Here is a 22,511-nt window from a genome sequence, read left to right on the forward strand (position 1 = left end):
AATAAAAATCTTTAAGAACTTGAATTAATTACAGTTGACGGGTTTTGTACATCAGCCTGAGAACATTAACTGCTTTCAAGCAAGCTGGCAAAGGATAACTAAATTTAATACTGTTCTCATACTTGTACATACATAATTCTTATTTAAGAAAAAGATATTTTTGAACTTCAATACCGATGTAAATACCTTTTTTTGCTTACAAATTCCACAGCACATGAACCAAAACCAGTGTTCTTTAGAGTTGTTCTTACAACACAAATAATCCTATTCACAGTGCTGTAGTCTGTCAACTTTGACGTGAAATAAAAATAGTACATCACGTTCTTAATCTAAGGGGTTTGTACGGTTATATTTAACAAAATAGTTTCCAGAAGAAAAAAGCCACACAACAGATGTGTTTGAGAAGGTTTTCCTTTAAAAACTGTGTGACCAAATGCATCTCTAAATCCAAACCTATTCAAATTCACACCAAATTTCAGACCAGTATGGATTCATCCAGCTAAACTCAAAATTAATCTCTTCTACCAATTCGCCCCTTCCAATTAGCGTCCTCAATATTTAAGTATAAACATGCTATAAAGATTTTCATCAACTCAAGATTAAACTTTCATGTGGACACTGCCACGGCTTACAAGTTATAGCAATCCTGTTAATCACAAGAAAACAACAGGCACCGAGAAAATACCTACTCTTCCCCTCAAACAAAATCGTCTGCACCAGGAACTGGGAGAAGCATTCAGGCTGTTATTCTAGGCCAAGACAGTAAGAGATAAAAGAAAAGAAGAGAGGAAGTATAAAAAAATATTTTTTTTTCATTAAAAGTTAGGATAAATGAAAGAAAAAGTAACCTAATTTGTTTGATATATAATAATTAAGTGCAATAAAATTAAGTAACTATTCCTGTTCAGACCCAAACATTCACTAGTACCCATCCTTTGGTAAACCACTTTATTAAGGTGGTCTTTCTCGTGTCATACTAGGAGGTCTCTACTATCTTTTTTGTGGCGTTTGTTTTTTTTTAAACATTTCTTTTTAAGCCTTTTGGAAAAGGAGCTATTGCCTTTAAGACATGACAGCCATTTTTATTTAGTCCTCATCATATTCTGGAGAGCCAGAACAGAAAGTATTTCTGTCTTTACTGCTATGCATAAACAAAGCAATGTCTCCTTGTAAAGGCTCATCACACTATTAATACAAAAAGTTAGTTCATATTCTCTTTTGAGTGATTCGTTATTTTTTCATGCCGTAAAAAAACGTCAGCCAGGCTTCTGAAGCAGTAAAAAACAGCTGTAAGCCTAAAAAAACTGAAGAGAAAGGGAAGGTATCTTCCCCCATAAAACCCAGCTGACAAAAAGCTTCTAACCAAAAAAACCTTCCCAGGGCTGCAGTGCACTTGTCTTCAGTTCCAAAGGTCCAGAGGACTTCTCTAGAACGTTTCAGATAATCTTCACATTTCCCACAAGCCTATAAACTACCAGCTGAAGACACAAGTGAACTCAGCAGTCGAAGGCTTTTGCCTGGCTTCAAGAGTTTAAAAAACTATTCCAGAGCTAAAAAAAACCCAAACAGCAGCACTCTCTGAAGTCCTGCAGTTCAGCACTTGCTTTCTGCAAGCCTTTCCTGAACACCACTCCCTTAGTTTGCTAAGGTTATCACAAAACAAAACAACCAACCACTTCAGGCCTGACTTCAAAGAGCTGTCTCTCACTACTGTCAAAGGTAGGGGGGAAAAAAGCAAAAAAAAAAAAAAAAGAAAAAAAGAGAGAAAGTGCTTGAAAGCAAGTAACAGCAGAAATATTCTCAGATACAGACGGCTTTAGCACACAAGCCTGGAACTGCTGTTAATTCCATACAGGTATAACACAAAACATATTGCCAATAAGTTTTGACTCGAGTGTTCCAACTCTGAGAACTATACGCAGCCTTGCAGTACCTGTGGTATGATTTAAAATAAACACCAACCCCCCAAAAAACCCGTATTTTAAGTTTGAAAGAACATTTTTAGACATGTGTAATAAGCATTTCTTCAGCAAAACTAAACTTATTTTCTTTTCAGGTCTGTGAAACTTGATTGTTAAAACTCCCCCCACATCTTTACAGATCTAATTACCAAAAATCTACCTAGAACTTCAGCAGAGTTGATAAAGACAGCAAGAACAAACTAGTAACTTTCTATGCAAACACGACACCTATATTCTTCATCACTCAGCCAACTAAAGCAAACAGTAAGCAAATGACAGAAAGCAAAGAAGAAAAAGCAACCAGTGACTTTCAGATGGCCAGTCACAATTTTAGTTTAACTTTATGCTATTCCCTCCCTACCAGTATTACCTCAATTATCCGGCTGTCTACAGGCATTGTAGTGCTAACCATATGGACATTTGGTGTGGATGTAGATCGCTGTCTTTGGGAAAGAGAGCCCTCAGAGGAAGGATTTGATGTGTTGAATGTGAAGGCATGAGGTGTAGAATACCTGTGCTGGGAACTGAGAAGGAAAGAAGAGAGAAAATGAAAGTTGTGGTTATTTTTTCCCCTCTAGCAATTGAAAAATACCGTTCAATGTAACCTGTCCAAAAGCAATACATGCAGAATTCCAAACAGAGAAAAAGTTGGGACTTGCACACTAACTAAACTATTTGGTCAGCTGAATCATTCTCAGCTTAACTTAGGAAACAAACTAAAAATCTTGGAAGATCTTGTCAGCTCACATGTCTGTTTCTGCCATTATAAATTTTGCCACAGTTCACCTCAATCCCCACCAAATCACATTTAATATGCTGATAAAATACTGGCTTTGCTGGATTAATTCAGATCAGTGAAATTTAAACAAACTGCTCGCTGTTAAATGCACAGCTTAAGAGCTACTTTTACTGCTAAGCCCTGAATTTGTAAAGGTTTGCAAGGCTGTTCAATGGTTCGCATAGAACAGCCAGCAAGGAAGTCGTGAAACCCAATACCAGTTAAAAGGAGGCCAACACTAGAATCCAGTTCAACAAAGAGTTATAAATCACAACTTAAGGTCACTCAAACCTTATTCATCCCAAAGCACACAAGTATCTTAACTGAAACCATCCAGCCTTCACAAAAAGCTTAAAAAACTATCAAGTTAATGAGTCATTGTTCAACGATACTGGAGATAGAGTAAGATGGCAAAGAGAACATAAGATCAATTCCTGATGCAGTTCCCACTAAAATAAATAAATAAATGCATAGAACCATTTGCAAGTCAGCTACGTGCTCTGTGCCTCATTCCTGAAAAGGCCACGATTTTTCAAAGGGATGTAGAAAAAACAAAAGATGGCCTGCCCTCTCCAGCCTCTAGAATTTCAAGGAAAAGAATACAGGCATAAATTAGGATCAGAAGACAGGCCCCTTTGAAGGGAAAGCAATTTTTATTCTAGCATTTAAAACTACAGGAATGTTCTCTGTAGGTGTCAGAATTTTCTTTGACGAACATATTTTCAGTTTCCACTGTTCTCTCTTTAAACTCTTATCTGTCATCGTAACATTAGAATGTTATTTTAGTTTATGTATGCAAGTCATGCAAAACGAGTTACAAACCCTTACATGTATACCACCTGATCAAATAAAATTAATCCACAAAAATAACAAAGGGAGCCTTGAATTTTCTTAAGCAGGAAAACAAAGGTCCCCAGAAAACCTTTAATACACTCTCTTAAAGTCTTAAGACTAAAAATTAAAAATAAACCCAAATCACTTTTTGCTTGAATCTCAGAACAAGGAAGGTCACTATATATTACCTACAATGAAGTGGTGTTGCCTTCTTGGACATTTGTCCCAACCTTCTATACGACTGTTTTATTTTTGAGGAGTTGGGGTTTTTTGGTTTTGGGGTTTTTTTTTTAAACGACTGTATTTCCCAAAACAGAAATGACAGGAAATACTAGCTTACCTAACAGGTATCCGGGAGACAGACTCCCGCATCCGTCTCATTGTCAAGGGAGGTAGTGCAGGGACACCACTGTCACTGATATTTGAATTTGGGAACAATCTGAAATATCAACAAAAACAATTACAATTTCAACTGCTACACTACCTCCTGTACAATGCTCTTGAAAGCTGAAAATTTAAAGGGCTGTTTCTTTCCAGCATAATTAACTTCATGAACGCATTCTTATACATAGTATTTTCCCTCTGCGTATGGTATGACTGAAAACTATGACTTCAGACTCCCAAAGAAAATTTCTACGTGTTCTTTCTAAACTTATGATACAAATCTGTTTTCATCAAACCTCAGATTTTCCTGGAAGGGTATTCAACACCAATTTTTTTAAATTTCTATTAAAACCAGGTAGCATCGAGTGGCACAAGTCATCTTACACTCTAATGACCGGTCAGTATAAGAAAATACATAACTATATGACCAAGTTCCGTTACAAAAAAAAAAAAAACATTCACCAAGACACATAAAACCAGTTCTAGATTTTAACACTTTTGCATAAAACAACTTCTAACATATTTCTAATCAACATTAGGAAAGTATTATCCTTCCTCAGTTTTCTCATCATTCCAAGCATTTTCAACAGGGTGTCAAAAGTTGTGTTAGTTCTGAACACTCACGCTCCCAACAGCTAAAAACCAACTGAATCATGACCTTTTTTCCTTCCAAAAGAAGCGTTATGCTAGAGGAATTACTATTACTCTGCTGAAACAGCAGGCATTATAGCAACTGCCTGGTCATTCAGAAACTGTTTGCTTGTCCCAGAATATTAAAGTTTACAGCAAGAACAAAATGCATTTAATGTAAATGGCCTTCTTCACCTGGCAGTAGACAACCATTGCTGACTGTTTCATGAAATCAATACACAAGTTCTGTATACCAATGAAAATGACTACACCCCAATAATCCAACTTTATCTCTATAATGAGATTAAAAAAAAAACAATGCTTGTCTGTCACAGAGAGTTAGTGTTGCTATTAAAAAGGAACAGTCCTTACAAGAGTTGCCTGATATTGCTCCAGTCGACACACATGGTTGGAACTTTAGTGCTGCAGTGTTCGTGGAATTTATAACCACATGTCTGACACCGAAACCCATTTAGCAGGAACTTCTGGCAGATGTCACAGAAAGCAAGCTTTAGAAATGTCTTCCGAGCCTAGAAAACATTAAACGATTAATTCAAGCTACTAGCTTCTCTTCATTAGCCGACATTAACAACTTCAGAGCTTGACATAAATAAATACCATGTTAAAATGTTTCAGTACCCCCAAAGTGCTACTGAACTTAAAACCACAACTGAGTATTCTTGCATATATTTCCAGTCTGGTTAGAAACCTGGAAAGCTTACAAACATTTAGGGCTTTGTTTATCTAATTATTTAAATTAAAAAAAAAAAAAAAAAAAAAAGGAAAAGTGTTTGTCAATATTGTGCACTCAGTAAGGTGGTAAGAGTTGCGTGGGCCAAGAATTAAGTTTTTAGTATCACAAAGTGAAGGAGGATTAGACTGTAAGAACTGCCTAATTATTGTTTGTTCATCAAAATGCCTGTTGTCTGTTTATGACTAACCAATACCTCCTGCATATGAAATAAATTCCTTAGTAAATACAACAGGTTCAGGAAATTCTACTTTGTTAAATGACATCTAACATTTATTTTAAGGCTTCTGAAATATGAAAAAAAAAACCAAAAAACACTAAAATGGACCAAAGGGTTTCTTCCTCCGGAGTGTACTGTTGGAGGAAGCCTCAAAGCCTGAGCTTCTTCCAGATCTGGACATCTTCCAGATTTCTAAAAATGTAAAAGTAAAGCTACTTCCAGTTTTTGTAAATTAATGCTAACCTTTCTAATGGATCTAAATGATTATCATTTAGTTTTGCCACTTGGCACAATACATTTCTGGACAAAACAACAAAAAGGCTAGAATATAGGAACAGAGTTCCTTCTCAGGGAGAACAAAATAATGCCAGGTAAAACTGTTAGGCATTATCTCTTCACAAAAGAAAAAAAAAAAAAACCAAATCCAAACAGCAGCTCTCTATTTGCTCTACACTGGGCAAATAATCTGTTTTTGAGAAGAAACTACAAATCTAAAGTCTTCAATGCTGCCCCCACCCCCAAAAAAACCTACTCTCTCAAATTACGAGGCAGCATTAGCTCACAAAACATTATGACCTTGCAGAATTAACAGCACCCCTGTACATTCACAATTACCAACAGTCCAATAAAGCTGCCAGACTTATCCACTCTTTCTTGACTGATGAGCCAGAGGCTGAAAATGCAAATTATCTCCTGGTTCTGGACTTTAAGGACATGGTATCTTAGTATGACAATTACAGAAGTAGGTATTTATATAAAATAAAAGTGGCAATCATCAGATCTTTGAAGAATACGTGTAATGTGAGCTTTTAAAGTCTCTGACACCTAAGAATCACTAAACATAAATAGAATCCTGGCATTTCACTGCAAATGGATACTTAGCCAATCTAATCTGTGGGAAGTAGGGATGAAGGAATCAAGTCATCACTGCTGAAATCCCTACCTTGTGTTTAGAGCCAAAAGGTACCCAATGCCTAAACCATCCTTTGGTTGAATACATTGTTCAATTTACACAATTTACATCAAAATACAGAAAATAAAAAGCTTACAAAGTTGTGTGTAGTGAGTGGAACATGATCAAGAAAGTCCACTTGCAGTTCCTCTCCAATCAAAGAGGCAGCATCTGTATTCCAATCCAAACGCACCTTTTTTCTGAAAGAAAGAAAATGGGGACAACAAAATTAGTTAGGAGGTAAGAAAGCTGGCCTAATCAATGATTTATGTTTTGTGAGTTTTCTTGAGTGAACTGAAAACAAATACAAAAAAGCATGGCTACCCTCTTATAGTGAGCTATATTCACTTAAAAAATTAGAAGCAACTTTGAAAATGTAGCAATTCACCTCTTTTCCTATTTTTTAATGTAAAAGTCATTAGATATAAAGATTATTCGAAATAAGACACCTAGAAGCTGTAATCGAGTCACAGAAATACCCTTATAAACAAAACAAGAAATTATGAATGGCAGACTTAGTGACATGAAAGCCATATTACGTGCTTCAGCACTGAAGTTACTGGTGACCCCAGAATGGACTCAGTTACATAGAGAAGTAAACCCACAAATGACTGCCTCATGACTGAGGCTTAAAAGAGCATTAAGCCCAAGCCTTAAGAGGTGTGAAGTTAAATGTATTAACTCCATGAGATACCTTCACTCCCTCAGCTTGTAAAAGAATCATTTGGTATTTAATAGCAGCATCCCCGGTCCTACAAAAAATAAGGAATATCTGAAGTGAGATTTAAATCCAAACATTGAAAAGTTGTAGAGGAATGCAGAGCCTTAAAACTGAGCACACAAAGGAGATGTTCATTTAAGTGATGGCTAAGAATCACTAGCACTGAAGTTTAATCAACTACAAATGCAGAGGAAAAACACATCTCGAATACAAAGGCGTATCATCATTTCAACTAGAGCATGACAAAAGCCTCTGCAAGAACACTACAAGCACTTGAGCGTACCCCTCAATTTCGAACATTTTTAATACTTAGATTTAAAACAAAAATATTTTTTTTAATACCCAGGAAGCTGAAGGAGTTGCCCTAGAGGAGGGTAAAGAAAGCAAAATGGAAGTGTTCACAAACAACTTGTGTTTTTAAAAAGAAACTAGTGAGAGAGGAAGAAAGCATTAACGCTGCTATTCTAAACCCAAGATTATTACATTCTCTAGTTGAAAGTTTCACATAAAACATTCCAGACTCTTACCCTTTTGGTTCAGTAAGAAGTCGAAAAACTGCACAGCATTCTGGCTGCAGACCTCTTACTTTAAGTGCCTTCATAAGACAGTCATGTAAGGTCATCCCATTTCGCACATTTACCTGTGGCCAAAGGAAAAAAGTTTTAGTCAGTGATTACAGAATTTGGTTAAGCTTTGGGACCCAAAAAGTATTATTTTTTTTTATTTAGAAGTTAAACTGCACAGCTGTTCACTTTTGAAGTTAATGAATAGATAAATAAAAATGCTTGTATGATGTAACAAGAGACTGCTGCACCTTCCGATTTCACTTGCCACACATTAGGCCAACCTGCCAGGCAGGCATGTTTTCTGCCACAAACGTAACTATTGCATGCTTATGTAAAGGAAGTTTTGAATCCATTTTATAATGTTTCCATTTCTTACAATTACTAAATTTCTGTGAAACTGGATTTTATACAGCATGCATACAAGTTGGTAGCCTATAAAAAGTAACAGAAATGCAGGCAAATGGAGTTACCTTAAGTGTAGAAAAAGGCTTAATTTAGATTTCAGAGAACTTGGCATAAGACTATTATTAGTCCACTGAACTCCAAGAAATCCAATAGAAGCGTTCCCTCAAGAAGTTTCACTTCAGCTTTAACTACCATACTTCACTATGACCATCCAAGTGAAGAAAATGGTGACAGCAATGACTAAGTATTTTACTTCACGCAGGCATCAGTGTTTAGGTCAGCCAACTACGTATTTAACATTCAAAGACAGTGAGTAAAGTATCGTGCTCATGTGTATTGGAAAAATACAGCACTGAGGTAGGGAAATACAGGTTCTCAAAACACAGACACACTGTTTTCAAAATATGTCCTCTGGAATTAACAAACCGAGGACAACGCACTTAGTTACAATAAGACTTTGTGTGAGCTTGACATACCTGCCATAGTGTTAGCAAAGGGAACAGTACAATGTCTCTTACACAAAGGTAATGTAGACTTACCACCGTGCGCTGCTTGTTGGGCAAGAAAACACGAATGGTATTACTAGTTTTGGAAGTATCTGATATTTTGCCATCATCAGATGCTCGGCGTTGATAACCGAACTGCTGGACAATAGTAGGCGAAATACAGTTTGGGCCATCAAAGACAGAATCCTTGAGTCCAAAACCATTACTGATCGTCTTCCAAGCTCCCTGAATGTGCTCCATTGATGCAGTCTGAGAAACAAAAATTGAGAAAGTCAGGGAAAATTACAACATACTTCGCTATACAGTGGTATTCTCTCTTCCCGAGACAATGGACTTCACAGCCTCTTTTGAAAGCATCTGAAAACTGCTCTGCCTTCTCCCTTGTGACACTATCAACCTACAGATACATGGTACAGTTCACCCACATCTGCAAAATTAGCCTGAGTCTTGAAAGCATTTGACTTTCTGCACATGAACATATCATCAGAAATATATGCATAGTTCTTCTCACTGCACCGCTGATATCACAGAAGCACTTTACCATCGTGTTAATTTAAATAATCAGTGCCTGAGGGGCCTTCAGAAAAGTGGCTAGATGCAGGCCAAAATAGTCATGTAAGGCAGATATGGCATGCAAACAATTAGCATAGACTGTACTGTTAAGAGGCCCATCAAGACTTATAATTAAAAAAATTCATTGAGAAAATTGTATTTTTATCAGTGATCTTGGAGCTTTGGTTTGGGGGGGAGGGGGCAATGTTGATTTTTTTTTTTAAAAAAAGGTAGCAAGTTTTGTATTTTTAGTATACAACAAAATACACAGCATTTTATTAGTATGACAGTTTACACAGTATGAGACAGGAAAAAAAAAAAAAAAAGTCAAAACCCACACACACTATGCTCTATTACATTTCAGCACAAACCTCTGCCAGTGAAGGGACATGAACAGCCCCCTCTGCACACTTCCAAATCAGCACATAATATATTTTTGCACACTCAGGTGCAAAGATAAAAGTACCAGTATTTTTCTTCCCCAGCTATCACAACTTCAATGCAGCTTGAACTCCAAATTATACTCCAAATCCATCTTATTCAAAACTAAGTGAAATCAAAGTCTGAGACAGTTTTGAACAAAGAAACGTACTCCCCACTAAATTTCCAAGTAGTTAGATTCACTACGAAGCCTTCAAAAATAAAAAAAAAAAAAAAAGAAAAAAGGAACAGTGAAAATAGGCATGGTAATTCATTTCCTCCATAAAACTGCATCCCTCTATAAACATCCAAGAAACTGATGTTCAGAACTACATAGTGCAAGTGCACATCTTCTGTCATGTTAGCAGACTGTTTCCAAATCAGTCTTCAGTGGTTGTGCACACCACCTATATCCCTGTTCACCTGTATGAAAGGTAAAGAAAGTCGTATTAAAGCTGCAAAGTCGAAGAGCAAATCAGTCAAGAAATGCCAGAGTACAGGTCTGCCAAGCAACCCTAGTTCCATCCCCTTACGGTACAGGAAAGACTTGCCCTGAAAGACCCATAATGTTCCCCTGAAATCACTAACAACTCAATTCAATATACACTAACAAACACTCCTATCAGCATCTATTAAAGTCTAATTTCATGGTCCTGTCCTCCTCTGTTGCAAATTACTTGAACCCTCCAACTCACTTCCTTATGCCCTTCTGTGTAGCACCCATGCAAATAAGAAGAATAAATTAAAAAAAAAAAACAACCACACTCCTCCTATCCCAAACATTCACGTGCTTATGTCAGAGACAAGACAACAATGTTTGTTAAAGAGCCAATGTAATGGAATTCGTGTGGAGGAAAAAAAAAAAAAAAAGAAAAAAAAAAAAATCTCCACTAGTGTTAAGTGTCCATTTTGGGATGCCCAGAAGGATAAATTTGAATTTCACAGTGTTTTCTCTCACAGCACAGCTCTGAAAAGCCTTAGCTAGTGTTCCAAGTACTTCACACTGCTACAGCCCTAAACCCAGATCCGACTAGTAGCTAGAAAGGAAACGTGTAACAACAAACTTAAAAGAAAAAGGTTTGGTTTATAGGAAGCACCTACCCTCCCACGCAAACTCTGCAGAACTTGGGGCCTCTTAAGGCTCTCTGCTACAACGGGATCTTTTGGATATTTCACGAACATTTCTTTCCCTGACAGGGTGCATACCCTCTCTTCCTCTCCTATCAGTCGTCGTTATTCCTGCACCAATCCATCAGTTGTGCAGCTCCAGTTGTTCAAAGGTTCAAAATATTTAAATGTCAGTAACGACTTCAAACTCAATATACAGTTGAAATCTAATAGGATTTAGATACTTAGATATTATTTTTATTTTGTTTTAATTTATGGCACATAAATGACAACAGTCTTGCGCTGTGAAAAAAGGGAGCAAGGAATAGGAAGACACAGAGACATTCTGAACAAGTAAGAAAGGAGGGGAGATAAAATTCAGGAATACAACCGAGTTCAGCATGCACAAGCAACTACAACCATCTTGCAGTTCATATGCATTACCCTACTGCCAAGAATCAGAAAGGTGAAAAAAGTTACATTCAGTTGCAACAACTGTGCATATGGACAGCTCAAAGAGCAACAGGTTAAATGGTAACAATAAAAACAGAGTGGAGATAAACTGTTTGATAAGAGGGGCAAGCAAGATAAAACCCAGACAGCTTGTTCTCTTTCCTCCTCTTAACTTACCCACTCTGGGGAACCCTACTTCATTTCACCCTTCTGGGTAACACATGAGGCAAAACAAGAGGAGTTCAACTGGATTTCTCGACTGAGTAAGTTAAGGAATAGAGGGGCAACCATCAAAATCTCACTGCTGTCGCTGCTTCTGTAAGTTGACAACACCCTAATGTTACAGCCTTTATGTTTAATATTTTGACATGCTGTCAACATTTCCTGAAAACTTCAAGAGAAAACAGGAAATGACAAAAAGTTCAGACCCACACCTTGACAAAAGCTAAGCTTTGTACCAAAAAAGGTACTTCCCTGCGCTTACGGTGTTCTCTTGTCCAAATACGAAAGGCCTACTGCACACTGTAGAACACAGAAGATGCCAGAAACACATTCTGAGGTTGTCAGAAAGGCAGCAACTGCTATCAGCCTTCTGTACAATACAACGTCAGTTGTATCTTTGATCAGGCATTTGCATGCTTCTCACTCTTACGATCTTTGCCTCAAGTAAATGGTGGCTATTCTAGGACTGTGTACGTTTGGCATAATCCACTCTTCCAGCAATGCCCTGCTCTCTCTTGCCACCATGCTTCACCAGCACATTTTCGCCACCTTTTTGGCTGCAGCTGATTATTGTCTCCGTGGCAGCTTGGGTTTGCTCACAAATGTTGAGAGTTCTTTTTCTACAAAATGACAGCACCTCCTGACCTCAGCAGGCAAATTTAGAACATGCCACCCTTAGGCCTCCTTCCTGCCTGAGCTGAAGGCTCTGCGTTCTACTCACACACCTCAAGAAGGAACCACCACTGAAGAGAGAAGATGAGAACTTGGCTCAGATCTGGCCTGGAGTGGACAACAATCTGCAAGTGGCCTATGGGTAGAAAGGTAGAGGAGAAGAAAGGGAAGTTTAAAAAGATATTTGAAGTCTCCTAAGGAGAGACCGAGGATCCATGATGAAAAGTTGCTAAACCTGCTCTTGGCTTCTATGGTGCAAGCACATGCACTTGGTAAGGTGGAGCTTGTAAAGAAACAGAAATCAATTGTCCTGCTGTGAACTTTTGCAACTATTCAGAGGCAACCCTCATGTGGGATGGCAGGAGGCTCCAGGTCCTCAGAAGTACCTCTCCACTCAGGCCAAGAAGAGTCCAGTCAAGAATGCCTGACTGATACCACATGGGCAGCCACTGGACATGTTCACTTCCCAAACCTAGTCACTGTTCTTACTCCAAATTATTATCCTGGAAGAACAGAGACATTCATAAAAGCTGCTTCATAGGAAGCAATTTACAAATGAATTAGACCTTTCCCCTGCCTTCTAATGTAAAGAAAGATAGCTTAAAAAATTTCATAAGTATATACTAAAACATCCACTTTGAACTCAAACAGCTCACTGCATACATAGATACAAGGTAAGAGAATTAGCATGGCAACCACTTGACCAGCTTCGAACTGACAAAAAAGATTTAAATATAATCACACAACATAATATTCACATGCACATGATTTCTACACCAACCACAGAACCAAACAACAGCAGAAGGGACATACTATGTCATAGGACACAGGTTAGTGTGTCCACCTTCTGGCCATGTTAACAGGTAAGACATGTACGCTGCCCTAGCATTGATTTGTTTATTCATTTTGTGTCTTTTGCTCCAACCAGCAATTGATGAAAGCTATTTTTACAGAAACTACATTTATTTTCTCCAGCTCTTCCAAGATTTACACCAATTCGCTCTAGTGAAAAGATGTCAGATATGTTTCAAAGGGAAATTCAATTTAAAATAAATGAGATTTTACAGTGATGCCTTTATAAATACATAATTTCAGTTTGTCTATTCCAGAAAAACTAGCTTTTCTTCCTCCAAATGAGTTACAAGCATGTTTCTGAAATATAACCATTACCAGATACCAGAATTATGTTTATGCCATGCTCAAACAATCCATTGCCAGCTGAATGTTTTCAAGTATCTAATTTTTTTAAAATTTTTCTTCCTGCAACTCTTCACTTTCATGAAAACTACTTCAAATAGCATGCCTACAACTGAAAAACTGCAAAAGCAGCATTCAAGGAACATTTGGAGATATTAAAGTGTATCAGTCCCCTTGTAGACCCAAGTACTGCTATGAAACCAATGATTTGTTTCATATTAAACATTCAATCTGAGCAGAAAAAAAAGAATAACCTCATACTACTCCTCCACCTCCCATAGGTATACTGCACACTGTGATCAAGACTGCACTTCCCATCAGTACTTTTTGCATAATTACTGGTTTTGATAGTCATTTGAACACACATTAAAACCAAATGCACAAAACAGCTATGCAACATGCAATCTGACAGTAACAAATTCCTACAGATGATTCACTCATATCCACTCAAATCATACACATATCATTCACTCGTATCCAAAAGATACTTCAAGTTACTTTAACTATTTCCAAGACTAGCAAAAAGTGTTTAGTTTGAACTGCTAAAAACTCCTGTCTGTCTCCCTAAGGAATGCTGAAACTGGCAATGAAGGAGTCTGAATGTTCACAGGATACAAAGCTAAACTCCTCTCCTCTTGAGTTCAGGTTCCTTGCCCTTTCCCTTTGTTTCTGAAACAAACACCAAAACTTTTAATGAAAATGTAAATACAGTGCCCCTTCCCAACACACACACGCTGCCATTTTTGCCACACAATTAATAGTCACACTGTTTAATGAAATACATATACAAAGGCAAAACGCCACGGAACAAAACCCAGAATCCATTTCAAAATTAACACTTTTGTTAGAAAATGTAAGCTTTAAGAGTTGCTTGTAAGGGAAGTTTTCACCTCTGACACAAAAAGATCAATAATACATTCACCTGTGGTCTTTTCTGTTCCCCTCCCATACAGCAATTCTCAATTGATTTAGTATTGCATGGGTGACCAGTTGTCTGGGGGGGGGGGGGGGAAAAAAAAAAAAAAAAAGAAACCTACACCAAACATGCACCTATCATGATAAATAGCAGTAATTTTTAAAGGTAGCTTTTCATAGCAGTAAAAGACAAATATGGACCCATTCCTATATTAATAAATAAAGCTGTGATCCATGTAAACATAAATGCTGGGCATGAACTAGGATCATCTAACAACCCAACCAGAACTCATACATTTACAAGGTCAGCATTTTCCTTGAAATGTCCTTCATTTTAAGAAATCGACACCAAAAAGCAAGCTCCCCCCTAACAGAACTGACCAAAAAAGTTTACAAACTAACAGAAGGAAATGTTATTGTTCAGGTAAAAATACCACACCACCAAACAACACAAAACCCAAAAAACAACCAATACTGAAAGGTTACACATCTAATTTCTGCCTCAGATCTTGGAAGTATCTTTTCTAATCTTTTTCTCTGAACCATTCATTTCCTAGTCACTACTTCAGCCATTATGCTGCTAATACTTTGAAGTATTTAAGGAAAAAAGTAACATTGGTTTTCCAGCAACTGGGTTCTACAGTAAGGAGGACACAAGCAATACAACTCAGTCTGACAGGCTTTCAGATTGATTAATCCTTTGCAAGATGAACACCTTTTTGTATTTAACAGTAACTTTCAGAGCACAACTTTGCTTAGTAAGCATCCACCAAGTCACGCTACTTGGCTGCAATAGGCTGTACTTTGGGCTCCGACAGTAGGTATTTGTCACCAAAACCATCTGTACCTTTGGTTGCTCTGTGCCTGTTCTCCTCTGTTGATCAGAATGGCTCCAGGCTACTTTTCCTAATCAATTTTTAGGAAGATCAGTTTGGTTTGTCCTTTCCACACAGATCATTCCAGTATCGGTCACCCATTTCTCTCACAGACAAGAAACCTTGGACAAGCATTTCCTCCCCCCCACCCACCCCCCCAACCCCCGAAGTCTTTCAATCAACTGTACATACATTCTCAGACACATGCCTATTTGCATTCTGAACTTGCTCATGCTTGAATTGTTTCAAGTATGGATGAAAGCCCCAAACTGTGTTTACAGTTGCCTGGAACTCATCCACTTTACAGCAAGAATGAAAAAGTTACTCAAATGTCAGCAATCCACCAAATGCCCTTCCCACACAAGTTCTCAAGGATTAAACAAAAGTGACTGAGAATCTCAGCACAAAGAATTACTGGCTCTGTCCTCCCTCAGCTGCACATGGTCAGTGAAGTAACACTGAGGACACCACCACCAAGAACATACCAGTGTTTAAGCCAACCTCAGTTTTGCTGCAAAGGAACACAGCCTGGCACTGGATTATTCAAGGAACTGCTGGGAGCTGCTAGGTACACAAGCTAACTGTACAGTTCAGACACACCACAGTTACTGTTAAAATATCATTGCAAAGTACCAGACAATGCCAGATTATGTGTACCTTTAGAATAGGATGCAGCAATCCAGCTAATTCAACAGTTAGGTGTTCTCTGCATTCACTCAGGGCAGCTTTAAAGTAATGAATGTATTTTATTGAATGTGGGCTCTGTGCCAGAACCAGCAGTGCCACCGGGAGGTCAATACTGCAATTCTAAGAGCCTGGGCGTGGAAACAATGTACAGATGGGGGGCAGGGGGGCAGGGAATATGGGCAATAGCACCAAGAAAGGTTTGGAAGGGGCCTTGAGATATTTTTCTGTGAGAAGATAGAACAAATGATTCTCCCATATATTTTATAACAAAGTGCACCTGGGAATAGTTGAACATATGTTTCTGCAATATGAACTAAATCTAACATGATACTACTTGAGTATTTTAGTTACAAACTGCCTAGATAGCTCCATTACCAGCACATAGGAAACAATAAAAGTAAAGTTATTTGCAAAGAAACCGGCATACAATGGCAAATAAAAGCTGAATATAATTAGAAAATACAGAACGTATACAAGCAAAATTACTTAAACTATGTCAAACATTTACTGTCCCGAGCATCTCCAAAGAGAAACCATGCTCCATTTTAACTCTATCTTACATTATCTTACTAAATACATCCATGAAATTACAGTTCTGGTTTGGGTGGGTTTTTATTTATTTAACATCACCATAATAGACTTCTGTTTCAGAGACAAAATCTCAGAAAAGAAAAGAAAAAAAAAAACACAAACCCGACCACCAGTTGTAAGATGTCACAGACATGATTTACATTAGGTCTGGATTATTCACAACAGATCTGTAGTTGTGTGGAAAGGCAAACGCCATTTGGAGAAGAGAGGCAAATACCAAGATCTGAAGTTCTAAACGGAGGAAGGGCTTTCCCCCTACAAAGTAAATATCCATGGAGACTGACTAAAATAAGAGCTGAAGTTAAACATACACTTCTGATAAAGCAAACACTGTAGGTATTGTGTCAATTTTGTGGAATTTTTCAAAAAAAATAAAAAGCAGATTTTAGTAGCAGTAAAGAAATACAAGCACAGAGCTCATCTGTGGTAAGCTTCCCTTCCCCCAGGAAGGGCCCACAGACCTCAGAAGAAAGAATGGGTCAGGGTAAGGAAGAAGGCAAAGATAAGCAGAGCAAGTTATTTATACCTTTAGTTTTCCTTTAAGCAAATGAAGTCCTATGACAAAAGGATGAAGTGCATCATCTGTGGAAGGTAACACAAAAACAGAAGGTACTTACTATTTTAATAGACAAAGTTATACAGATGCACAACATACCAAAGTAATAACCAAAAAATTATTTTGTGAATTACTTCAATAGTACAGTTAACTTATCATCCTTCTACTGTTGTGTTTTCAGCGCCTTCTAGGCTTTCCTTACTTTATGCAATATTTCAGTGTAACGAGATGCACTGCGTAAGGCCAGACTGCACGACAGCCAGATACTACCCCAGCTCAGTATCACCTCATTCTTATTCAAGAACATCATAAAAATCTTTTACAGCTAAAAGCTCACTAACATAAAAATTAAGTTCAAGTTGAATACTTTCTCCTTGGACATCAGTTCCTCACTTATACACAGAAACACCTTGCTGACTCACAAATCTTGGATCCAAAACAAACAAAAAGAAAGTAATAAGAAGCTACGCCTCTGAAGGCTATCTGGATCTTGCGTATAAGCATTAACAATAAGAGGAAGAATTCCTAGGGAAGATGAAGAAGTCTTGATTAAAGGACTGGAAGCTCAGATCAGTCAAAGAAAGAAGTGTAATTCAAATATACAGAAATATTCACTAGATATTAAACAGTAAAATGCTTTCTCACCCAAAGTTCCCATCCTAATTAGCAATTCCTAAAACAACCCCATGCAGAGATGATTACAGAAGGCAAAGATGCAACACAGTCCCAGAGTCAGTGAGGCTTGAAGGGACCTCTTGAGATGAATTAGTTCAACCTCCCTGCTCAAGCAGGGTCAGCTACAGCAGGCTGCCCAGGGCCACATCAGTTGTGTTTTGAGCATCTCTGTGAACACACACTCCACAGCTTCTGTGTGCAACCTATTCCAGTGTTTGACCACCCTCACAGTAACAACAACAACAAAAGTGTTTTCTTATGTTCAGATGGAGATTCCCGTCTTTTAATTTGTGCTCATTGTCCCTTGTGCTGTCACTGGGCACTAGTGAGAAAAGTCTAGTCTAGGGTCCTCTTCGTTTCCTCCCACCAGAGTATTTACACACATTGATAGATTCCTCACAAAGCTTTCTCTTCTCCAGGTTGAACAGCTCCAGCTTCCTCACGTCTTTATATAAAACACAAGAAAGTATATATACAAAAATTCAAGAGGAGATCTTGCATTGCTAGCTCACTTTTGGTTAGAAATATCCTCATTCCTAGAATGAGCAGGCAGAGGAAAAAAAAAAAAAAAAGAAAAGAAAAAAAAAGAAAACGCTGTAATGATTTTACCCAAGCAAACTCTCAAAGACTAATCAGAAATCGGAAGAATACTTTGGGATCTCCACCTTGAGCCACTTAGTAATTTTAAAATTAAAACCTACTTAGAGCCTGAACTGTACATTTACCCTACTTACTAACTTGCATACCCCTCTACAGCAAACATTTATGAATGTGATATACAAAATATTGTGACTATGTTTTCCATCATGCAAAATGATAGGCAGAGAGACTGGGGAGAAGGCAGTAAGGAATTCTGTCTTTTGCAGACCAGAGGAAAAGCCAAGATCTTTGGTTTTAACAGAAGACAACCATATATCAGCAATAATGACATGTTTAGGAAATAATCCAGGCTCAATCAAGGGAGAGTAGGTGGTGTTTGTTTATTTTTAACAGACTACATTACTGAGGAAAATAAGGTGTGGAAAGTGATGTGACCAGAAAGTATGTGGGGGACGGAGCACAGAAAAATAGGGAAGATCAAAAAAACCCCAGTAAGAACCATAAGAATAAGCAGAGGACCAGAGAAAGACATCCTCATAGGAACCAATATAGGCATAGTGGGTGTGGGGTTTCAAAGTAGCTAGGTTGACTACTAGCAAACTGATAAAAACAAAGCTACAGTTACGATCCTCACATTTAGCTAAGAAGTCAAGAGATTTGTAAAGACCAGTTTCTGAGGAAAACAAAGAGCTAAACACTGAGCTGAAAAGAGTCTGGGACAAACTTTGAGAAATTTAATCCAGTCAGTATGATGGAAAATTTTAGATGAAAAAGAGGTGAGAAAAATGATGGGGAGGGGTAGAGGTTTTACAGACTGAAAACAAAGCATTTTTATTGTAGAATCAGGCAGAAGAAAAAGGAATCTCATATAAAAATCAAGAAAGCATAGCATAGAACAAGTATGCTGAGTTAAAGAAGCAGCAGGTACAGTATTTCTACCTGCAGCCAAAGCAACAGCTGTTAAGGGAGTAAAAATCACATTATTTTTCTTGACAGATAAGAAATAAATGAAAAAAAATCAGCAAGAGTATTTACTAACAGGACTGGGTACAAGGGGGGTTTAAGAAGCAAAAGAGTTGACAAAAATACCAGCTGTTATTGCAGATGTGAGATTCAATTAAACCTGAGAAGCAATTTGTTCACCTAAGACAATGGCAAAGCCAAGGGAGAAGAAAACGACTCTGTACTGGAGGAAGTTTGCCTACTTGCAGGATTTCCACCTGAGATACTCCACAGTGCAAGAGAAGGAGAAAGGGAAGCAGGTGTTCTGTACGGGGAACACTGAACTCACAGAAGTTGATCGCTGATCACACTTCAGCATTGCTTTTGAAAAAATTAGAAGTTCTGCTACAAACATTCACCTAATTGCACAAATAGTCAGAACAAGAGTTTGAAACAAGAGTTTTAAAATTACAGGTTTGTCGTTTGTGCTTCAGTGTTGCCAACTCAGTTTTGAACTAGATGCTGATGGTTTTAGAAAATACCCCTGGACAATACTGTATTCAAGACTAGGTAGTCACAAACATTAGACATTTCAGCACTGTGATTCAGATGGCCATACATCTGCATATGTGATATCCTATGTGTGATACTTCTACAGTGAACGCTAGTGTTACACTGTTACAGCATTCTTGCTGTTTCCTCCAATTTTTACTACTATCAGTTTGTTACAGTACTTTGTCACTGGCAGAAAACAGTATTAAATTAATTTTCTATTGTGTAAAGGAACCATCAACTTTAAATTTAACCAAGATCAGCTAGGTTTTTTTAGAAGTTATGTTAAAAACCTACTACTACACTTATTCCTGTTAATTCCGTCTTTAAATAGGCAATGTGATTTTTAATGTCTCCACATGAGAAAGTAAGAAAGACAAAACACTCAGTATACAAAGGAAACAAGTTTAAAAAAAAATCCTCTGCCAGACATAAAACATGCAAACAAAAGTGAATCTCTCACAATTACAGCAGCAGTATTATTTGTGGTGACAAAAGAAAATACAGTTTCAAATGTAAGACAATTTTAGTCTCAATCTGCCCGATAATTCTATTGAAAATTTTCTTCAGAGCACACAGCACTTCTGTAAAACAAAATAATTCCAGGTACTGTCCTGTAAGCTAACATCACAAGGGCAGATCTTACTGGAATAGGTAAAAATAGCACTAGTGAACATGCCAAAGGAGAGTCTTTCCACTGTATGGCCAGCGCTTAGATTGCAACATCAGCTGGCTCTCTTTTTATAACCTCTTGATTGCCAGGGAACAAGTCACAGTCAACTTAAAAGGTTTGAGAAATCTAAGAGTGAGCTCTGGAACTCACTTTCAGCTGAAATCAATCCACTGTATCACCGACATGAACACTTTGTTTCAGCATGCTGTTATTGCCTGTGTAAGCTTTATACTTGCTTCTAAAGCATTTAACGCAGATGAATGATGTAATTCTGAATACGGTTTATTTTTTGTTAAATGTCAGCATAAAATTAGAGGCTTGCACACTTTGTTGTTTCTTTTGGCGGCAACATGCTCTGGAAGCTACTTAACCTACTACATTCTCTCACAGCTATGCATGTGCCATCCTCTGACGAACCCATTTTGGCCCATTTCTGCAAACGTACCCCGTCAACTCCAACCAGCCTGGACCAACCACTCCCTAGCACCTGAACTCTAGATGACTTTTTCCTCCACGTTTCCACATAAAGATAACCTCTCACAGTACAACCATTTAAAACTGTTAGACCAGCGATCAAAATTAAGACAGAAGTGTTTTGCTAGAAGAAATTCATGCTCCTTTGCCAGCAGTTTGACTTACAGATGGCTGAAATTGCTTAGCTTTCTAATTAGGTACAAGGGAAACCAGTATCCTCCCATCTTCAACACCACAAACAGGTTTCTGCCTGCTCATGCCTACAGATGGGTATTGATTGGACATGGCTTTCCAATGTTACTGGAGAGGGAGACAGGGAGGGAAAAGAAAGCTATAAAAAAGCAGCACACTTCACTTGCACAGTTACTACTGTATTTTTTTCCCCCTCAGTCTAAGAAATACTGAATGATCATTAACATATTTAACTCTCCTTAATGTTTATTTGACACAGTGGCCCCAGTACTGTGTGTCTATATGAAGAAAAATATATATAGGTCTCATGTAAATTCCAATGTAGAGAGAATTCAGACACATTTGCCATACTTAATGCATTAATTTTTACAGTACAGGTTTTACAAAAAAACCACCCATAGAACAATAAGTGCACCAATAAAGAGTTGATAAAAATTTTAAATGGGCTTATGAAACAGATCAGACCTGAAGGAATTCAAATTCTATCACAAGTTATCAAACTAATGAAAATATTAACATGACAGTAATCTTGGAATGAACAATTGCTAGGTAAATTCTGAACTTCTGGAATTCTAAAAGGTTTTACCGAATCTGAAGCTGGAGTCACATCTTATGTGATAAATATTGATCACCTTTCAGTGAGACTCAGAACAAAGTTTCTAAAACAAAGTTTAAAAAAAAAAAACCACCAAGTTGTTACTGTATATCAAAATACACCATTTCAACTGGAAGCTAGAGAGCTAACTACAGGTTCTTTCATCTCCACATTAAGTGGAATTAAAATCCACCTTGCTCTTTATTTTACAAGTAATGTATAAAAACATTGCACTTTCTATAATAATCACTTGGGAATAATGTAACTAGCATTTTTTGGGTGGGAATAAATTAGGATTTTTTTAAAAAAAAAATTAAGATATGATTAATTAGTGTTTTTTCTTCCACACAACACTGCCACCATTGAAGCTTCCAGTCTAATGGCCCTCCCTGCATTTGTGACATTACTTTGCAGGACCACCGCTCTGTGTTCCCACATTTCTGTAACAATTCCAGGCAAACAGAAGGGGGTACATGTATCTTTACCTGTTTCACTATACTTCCTTCAGTTTCACCAAAAAACTCTTATGTAAAAAAACTCACACGGTTTCTTCTACACAGGGAAAATTACAGAATAAAGGAAACAGAATGATAATTTACTTGTTTGTCCAACAAGCAGTCACAGTGGGGGGAGACACAGTTGATCTCTTCCACAGGTAGCAGGAGAGTAAAGAGCACAGTGCCTTTTGTGGTATGCTCATAGATTGAAAGGATGACTAGAAAAAATTCAAAGCATGACCAGACTTTGATCAAACACTTTTAAATAACTGAAAATGGCACAAGAAAGTAGAATAGGCAAAAACTAGCACAAATTAGCAATAGAGTTGACAGGGACATATACTGGAAGCAAATGA

At 37.6% G+C, this 22,511-nt stretch overlaps 1 protein-coding gene across 4 annotated transcripts in view; it reads right to left on the bottom strand.

The window, feature by feature from the left end:
- The window catches only part of RAF1 (Raf-1 proto-oncogene, serine/threonine kinase), a 44,184-nt gene that overhangs the window by 16,321 nt on the left and 5,352 nt on the right, over positions 1-22,511 (bottom strand). For 2 of the 4 annotated variants that reach the window (XM_005444404.4, XM_014284343.3), the window contains exons 2-8: positions 16,926-16,981; positions 8,742-8,957; positions 7,759-7,871; positions 6,608-6,710; positions 4,960-5,117; positions 3,914-4,012; positions 2,332-2,485 (exon numbers count right to left, since the gene is read on the bottom strand). In XM_005444404.4, coding sequence (XP_005444461.1) covers positions 2,332-2,485; positions 3,914-4,012; positions 4,960-5,117; positions 6,608-6,710; positions 7,759-7,871; positions 8,742-8,948 — 834 coding nt within the window. In that variant the 5' untranslated portion in view covers positions 8,949-8,957; positions 16,926-16,981. The remainder of the gene's footprint in view (positions 1-2,331; positions 2,486-3,913; positions 4,013-4,959; positions 5,118-6,607; positions 6,711-7,758; positions 7,872-8,741; positions 8,958-16,925; positions 16,982-22,511) is intronic. The other 2 variants (XM_014284344.2, XM_014284345.3) reach the window with 2 other exon arrangements.

This window comes from Falco cherrug, chromosome 4, assembly GCF_023634085.1.
Source record: "Falco cherrug isolate bFalChe1 chromosome 4, bFalChe1.pri, whole genome shotgun sequence".
Classification (NCBI taxonomy): domain Eukaryota; kingdom Metazoa; phylum Chordata; class Aves; order Falconiformes; family Falconidae; genus Falco; species Falco cherrug.